Genomic DNA, 7,124 nt, shown 5'->3' with positions numbered 1-7,124 from the left:
CCTTCTTCTTGATCACGGGCTAGTAGAGACAAAGGATCAACCGGATAACTCATGATAACCATGTCTAGTACACTGTCCATAAGTACTTGGTTTATCCGACCATAGTAAAGAGTTAACAGTAGACGATCACGTCTAGACTATGGACACATGCAAACACGATTTGCAAAGACCCAATAGTGATCCCCGAGAACAATATGGTTCACATTATTTAGCACACATGCTTTACCGGGACACTTAATGTCAAAAGACATGAGAGACGACCTAAGAGGTCGAAGTGGTCTAGATACGGCTTAGTAATGAACTTAGCCGATTACTCCCTTCCTATACATACAGGAAATATCACGCACCAAGATGTGTAGAATGTAGAAACCTACACTGAGGTTCACATCAGGGGGAATAGTGCGTGTTGTACTCTTTTTCCTTCATCATGGTTTTGTCCCACTGGGTTTTCCTGATAAGGTTTTAATGAGGCAACATGAAGCGTACTACAAATCCTGTATGGTTATGGCATCCAAGGGGGAGTGTTATAAATCATGGAATGGATTTCCATTAACCAGGCCCGGACCGAGACCGGTCCAATACCTAGAAGATGGAGAGACGGCCGAAGCCCTAGAGAGAGGAGAGAGAGAGACGGCCACAAAGCTTGGAGAAAAGGAAACCCTTTCCTTTTTCTAGTAGATGTAATCTTTCCATTATTATGTATTAGTAGTTTTCCTAATCCTAGTGAGTTTAGGTTTTGGATACTTTCCATTTATCTTCATCTTGTAATCCTTATATAAAGGAACCCCCTTGATCATTAATAATAACACAGAGAAATATTCAGTCTCTAAACTCTCTAATTTACAACAAAATGAACAATTTTCTCTCTCATTAAACTCTCTCCCTCCCGTGTGCGTGCTGCTCCTGCTCTGACGTACGGTCAGCGCGTGAGCGCTTCCGCCGGCGTCGGAGGCTTCCTTTCTCCCTCATCTCCGTTTTGCTTTTGCTTCTCCATCGTTCTCTCACTCTCTCGTGGCTGTTAGGTGAAGGTCCTGGTTTGAACTTCTTCGATCGAGCGCGACCTCCGTGCGCAAGGGAGTCAATCTGGTGTCGATTTGCTCCTTCTGGTTCCCTAGCGAGGTCGTGGTAGTGGTTAAGGGTGGTTGGAGTTGGCGTTTAGAGTTCAAGAGTAGATCTCGTTTTCAAATCTAAGATTTACCTTCGGTTTTGTTGCTCCTTGTGGTGGTTGTAGGTTTGGCTTCTCCACAGACTCTCACCGGTCTCTGGTCTTGGTGGAGTCGTTCAGCTGCGGCGGTGGTCTTTGTTTTGCTTTGCGGTGTCGTGGAGTGAACAGAGTCTAGTCTCCGCTGTCAGGTGAGCTCCGGTGGTTTCCTCTAACACGGAGATGAGTCATGGGTCTAGTTATGCAGGAGGAGTTGGTAACTTGGCTCAGTGGCCTGGCTCGTGTGGGTTCGTTAGCTTCTTAAAGGGTTGTCGTCTATGGCTTCTTCGCGGCTGTTCGCTGCCACATCACTTCGAATATCCCTGCTTTGTCTCTCTCCACAACCTCTAGGGTCGACGGCGGTCTGGTTTCTCAAAGGTGTCTCTTGATTTGTCATGTTTGCTCCTCTCCATTTGTCCGAGATTAGCTTCTCTTGTCTCATGCTACTGTTGTACGGTTCTCGTGTGGCGGCAAGTTTTGTGAGGCCGAGGACCCGTCCTTAGTCTCGGAGTCAATGCTTGGCTATATCACTCATCCCAGTGCTTAAGCTGCTCATTTGTTCAGTTTTGGTAGTATGATTAACTAGTTTGTGCAGGTGCAGACACTGTTTGGTCAGAGTTCAGTGATAATTTCAACCCGTTCTTTGGCCGTTTGGTGTTTAGGGGCGCTGTACATTAGTACTAGGTGTTCGCTGCTCGTCTCCGGTCTAATAAATGCTCGATTTAGTTGAGGCGGGTGTGCTTGGCCGCTACTATTGTTGTATGTTCGTGTAGGCAGGTGCTATGAAGCCCTCGGCAAGCTGTTCTCAGATGGGTCATTATCTTTAAGAGCGGATCATCGGGGAAGCCAAAATTACCGGGTTCTGGCTCTCGGTTGAATTTGGCTTATCTTTTTGCAGCAAGCACGTGGTGTGGATTTGGTCGAGCTTCTGGATAGCGGCCATGGTTTGTTGTGTCTGCCCCTGTTGATGCTAGATAGAGTTGTGTTTAGTTTTTAATTTCGTTTATTCTGCTTCTTGTTATCTTTTGTAATTATGTCAAAAACGTAAAAACTTGGTAATAATATCTTTACATTTTTACCAAAAAAAAATAAAAATAAATAAAGTCTGTGTGCAATAAGTTTTTTTTAGAACATACACAAACTGGACGTAGGAAGAAGAGTTTCACGGTTTAGGATTCTTGGTGAGTGAGATACTTGTGAGTGAAACAACTGCTGTTGCATTAAAAGATTTTAGGTAATTATGAATCGATCAGTCGTGGTACACAAGTAAGTTGTAAGTAGTCACGTAAATCTGATTGAACAAGATTGTCAAATTTGTTTAAATAATTTATAATAAAGATATTTGTTGAAAAATAAACTTATAAATCTAAGATCGTTAACTGTTGTACATGTTCAAGGTGTTTCATTAATCACCTCATATCAACAATAATTGTTTAAAAAACCTTGCCATAATAAAAAGAACTCTAATAAAAAAATAGTAGTCGGCATTTAACAAGGAAACATGTGGGAATAGAGAACAGTATTTTTCCAAAAAGCTACTGTTGAACGTCAGGTCCGTGGTGCTTTGTTGATAGTATCACCAAAGTTATAAACATTTTAAAGTAAATGTGTTAGAATATAACTGTTTTATTCTAATATTTATCAATAACGTTAAAAAATAGAGCTTCGTGATTATTTAGAGTGTGATTAAATGGTTTTTAGAGTAATATTTTACTCCATATTTTTAATTACTTCAAGTTCAGCTACAATTTTACCAATCAGATATTATATATTATAATTTTCTAGTTATTCTAGTTACTATACAAATGAAAAAAAAAACTCTATTATTTAGTGTGTGATTGGTAAATTGCTAGGAATAACATAAAGTGGAAGAAGGAGAATAAACAGAAAAAATGAAAATGAGAATAAAAATGTTTACTCTACTAACATGCCAATAATTTCTACCATTTTCAGCTGCATTCAGCTAAAATATATTTTAACGTTATTGATAAATATTAGAATAAAACAGTTCTATTCTAACACATTTACTTTAAAATGTTTATACAATCACACTTTTACTCTATATTATGTCAGTGTAACTGATGTTACTCCACTTTTCTTTTCTTTTTTCCACTATTTCACTTTTTTAATTTCATCTAGTTTTTACCATTTCATTTATTCCAATTTCCTCTTTTGTTTACCAGTCAGATTCTTAGTCATATATTGCAACACCATCTTGACATAACGTGACATGGTGATGAGACATATGATTGCGTGAATATCTTTTCCAATTATTTATATAACAGAAAAGCGTGGAAAAAGCGCATATAATGCCCTTACCAGTCCACAGTCCAAATTTAATATGAAAGGTATAGCTCAGACACCCGCTATCTTAGGGCTGGCCCGACACGGTCTTTGTTTGATTTATCATTTCCTTGTTTTTGACATTTATGGATTTGCACTTTTATGTTCAACTCTATCAATACATGAACATGCGTATACTTGCCGTGAATGAAATTGGGTAGGATATTTTGATGAAAGAAGCTTGTTACGTAACAAAAAAGGGTTATCGACCTCTACACACGCGTATACCACTGCAAACCATAATACGTAGATATATAAGGACATACTAATTAAATATTAAATTTGGGCATTTTGTTAAACATAAAGAACGTTATTCACGGTACGTAAACTGAATCAACGACAGAAAAATTAGAAGTTAATATGCACCTAAATTAGAGTCAAAGCCGGGCCTGATTACAAGCTGTCCAAGCATAAGCTTGGGGCCGTCATCTATATAAAATTCACAAGGGCCAATCATTATCCAAAGCCATGTCAGCTCCACTGGTGTCCGTGTCATTCCCATACGATGAAGGTCGTGGGTTGATTTCTTTGCCGACGGATTTTTAATGTTTTTCCAGAAATAAATAATTGCAAGGCCAAAGATATATTATGTGCTTGGGTCCTTAAACTTCAAGCCCGGATATGATTAGAGTAGTGGTGTAATACGTGCGGAACAATAAACTAAATTAACTAATGATGCGATAGCTTTTTTGATAAAATGTTAAAATATTATCAATTTTGAAGGACGATACAGAAAAAATAAATAGGAGACGTTTTAGTTTAAAGGCTATTGTGACTCCGACTATGCTGCAGACTTGGATAAGAAGAGGTCAATTTATGGATATGTATTCACCTTAGTTGGTAACACGATAAGCAAGATGTCACACTGCAGAAAGTGGTGACTCTATCAACCACCAAAGCTGAATACATATGGAAATAAAAGAATGAATCTGGCTAAAAGGCATATGCGAGGAAATGAAGCTAAGCAAAGAAGTGGTAGAGGTAAACTGTGATTGATATAATGTTATCTACTTAGCTAAGAACTTTTTTTTACAGAGAAAGAACTAAGGATGAAATATACCATAGCTAACGGAGAAGTAAAAGTTCTAAAGATTTAGACGTCAGTTAACCTGACATATATGTTAATAAATACTTTACTCAAAATGTAGTTTGAAGGTTAGAGTATTTGGATCATAAGAATACTAAGATTCACATACTAATTAAGGAACAAAGTTAAAACGAATTGAAAAAGGAGAAGGAATATGGTAAAGTTTTGCATACAAACCAAATCGGCATATGTTGATGTGGTGAGTGGTAGACCCCAAAATTACCATATAAAAAAGTGTGTCATGTATTGTCATTGCAACATCCCTCAAAAGTAAAATATTGCAATTTACATAAGTCTTAAGTCCATGTCCAGCACAAAAACATCTACCTCCTGAATCCTGACTTCGGTTTTTCTTTTCAGTTGATGTTCCTTAGATACGCCTCCTATAGTTATTTGCCGTGATATACTCCAATCGTTTTATCGCCTCAAAATCACATAACGCAGCAAGAGTTGGGATCCTCCCGACTGAAAAGCTCTGTGATTGGGCCTCCCAAGAAACCGTAAGGTCCAAGCCCATAATTGAAACCGTAGCATGGCAGGCCTGGAGACCCGGATTTGGAGATTCCCTCTGCATTCTCTTTCTTCTTGTCCTTCTTCTCAGGCACAACCTGGACGGTTTTCTTCAGTTTCCTTTTCAGATTCTCTGTCACAGTCTTAACCTCCATCGTCCCGGTGACACTAACTACTTCCATCTCTCTGTCTATTTTCACCTGGTAGACACCTGTTAACACAAACTCAGTCCCGTTAAAAACAAGACCAACAAGTTATGCAGAATCAATAATACAAATTCACAAAGCTCAGAATCGGTCAACAATGATGAAAACAGAGATTATTCTTTGGATTAATGACCTTTGGTCTTGGAGATAGTTTTGTGAATCCTCGTGATGCAACCGTCACATGCACAATTCAACTTCAGGCTCACTGTGCTCACAGCGATCTAACCAAAGTGGTGAAGAAGTTTCATGCATAACGTATTTGAAAGGCTTAAGTGGTTGTTAATCCGAATGAACCCCTAAACGATAATGGATACACTACATATTTGCAAAATGAGTAAAATCTCAAAAGAAGTATGTTGCTTGAGAGGCAAGTAAGTCTTGTGAGACATCTACCTCTTGATACTACAAACTTAGTGCATTACTAAACAGGGTGAGTTAAGAGTGGTGCGGTACCATAGTAGTCTTGACATCAGCCTTAGCGTGGTTGTTTAGTTTGGAAGTATCTTTCTTGGGCTTTGGAGATAGCAGCTCGATCTTCTTATTGGTCTTCTTCTGCAATTTATCCATGAACCCAATGAGAGTGAGCTTGTTCGAAACAGGATCTGCTCTCACAGTTTCAACTCCTGAAACAATCAAAATCAAGAGCACAAGACAAAAGTAAACGAGTGATGAGAATCATACTTGTATGAGTGATAACAACAGTAGTAGTTGGTGAAATCAAAAGATGATCCAAAAACAATTGAAACTAGATCGGAGAAAAGATTTTGGACGGACGCGGAGATTAAGACTCGGCGAAGATTTTCTGGGAAAAATCAAAACACGGACGCGACACTACTGGTGGAGAATTTGGAATACGCAGAGAAACTAAGTGAAGAGGAAAGCATAACGAGATTATTATATATTTCGAAACATTGACGACGCGATTGGGATTATAAAGATATTGGACGGACGCGAAGATTGAAGATTTTCCGGGAAAATCAAAAACTAAATGCATGACGTACGTACGAGAGAGAGAGAAACATTGACGCGATTGATTGATTGATTGAGTAGTAGTGGAGAATCGATTTGGGTTTTCTAGGGATTAAGTGAGGATTATAAACCACCTTCCAAACAACCGGCTAATCTGACGATCCTCGAGATACATCCGTCGCAGTGAAGGTCCACCTGAAGAACCACGTGAACCGCCCGCTCTTTTTTCTTCTTCTCCACGTCACACTCGCACACCATGTCTTCTGGCAAACACTGCAAAAAAAGAAAAGAAGGAAAGTAAGGAACCTCAAAAAAACAAACCACGAACAGAATATAAATCAAAGTATGAGAGACGTTGAATCTCGAAATATCAGCAGACCGAGCGAGCGAGAAGAAAAGCGTGTGCTTGAACCTGGATGAATCACAATGCTTCTATATTTTTCTGCTTCTGTGTATATATATATATATATATTTTTTTTTTTTTTTTGACTGTGACAAAAAAAAAATGGAAAGAGGACAAAAAATGCAAAAAGGCATTTTAGCACCAGAGGCGGCGAGAGAGTGTAGGGAGAGGGTGGGAATAATCCAACCTACACTCTCTCAACCCAATCCACAAATAATCCAACCTAGTTTATATCCAACCTGCAAAAATTCAGAAACATCAATTGAAATCCAAACCAAGAAAATAATCCAATATTGTATAGGTTTACTCGTGGGTACCCAAAGTATTATCTTATTTACTCTGAAGATCATGTAAAATATTAATATCATTAATGTGAGCTTTAATATATAAACAAGATTTTGCAAT

At 38.6% G+C, this 7,124-nt stretch overlaps 1 protein-coding gene across 2 annotated transcripts; it reads right to left on the bottom strand.

Annotated features, from left to right (window-relative positions):
* Positions 1-4,917: 4,917 nt before the first annotated feature.
* LOC106341260 lies at positions 4,918-6,770 on the bottom strand. 2 transcript variants are annotated; one of them, XM_013780065.1, is made up of 5 exons: positions 6,729-6,770; positions 6,451-6,589; positions 5,801-5,970; positions 5,481-5,568; positions 4,918-5,352 (listed from the first exon to the last, which is right to left on the bottom strand). In XM_013780065.1, exons 2-5 carry the CDS (start codon positions 6,572-6,574, stop codon positions 5,063-5,065), a joined length of 672 nt encoding a protein of 223 aa, XP_013635519.1. In that variant the 5' UTR covers positions 6,575-6,589; positions 6,729-6,770; the 3' UTR covers positions 4,918-5,062. The 2 variants fall into 2 exon arrangements, with proteins under 2 accessions (XP_013635519.1, XP_013635518.1); XM_013780064.1 differs by lacking the exon at positions 6,729-6,770 and adding an exon at positions 6,696-6,722.
* Between the last annotated feature and the right edge of the window lie 354 nt (positions 6,771-7,124).

The sequence above is a fragment of the Brassica oleracea genome, chromosome C4, assembly GCF_000695525.1.
Source record: "Brassica oleracea var. oleracea cultivar TO1000 chromosome C4, BOL, whole genome shotgun sequence".
Classification (NCBI taxonomy): domain Eukaryota; kingdom Viridiplantae; phylum Streptophyta; class Magnoliopsida; order Brassicales; family Brassicaceae; genus Brassica; species Brassica oleracea.
The sequence above is the reverse complement of the archived record's forward strand: the minus strand, read 5'-3'. Positions and strand labels throughout refer to the sequence as shown.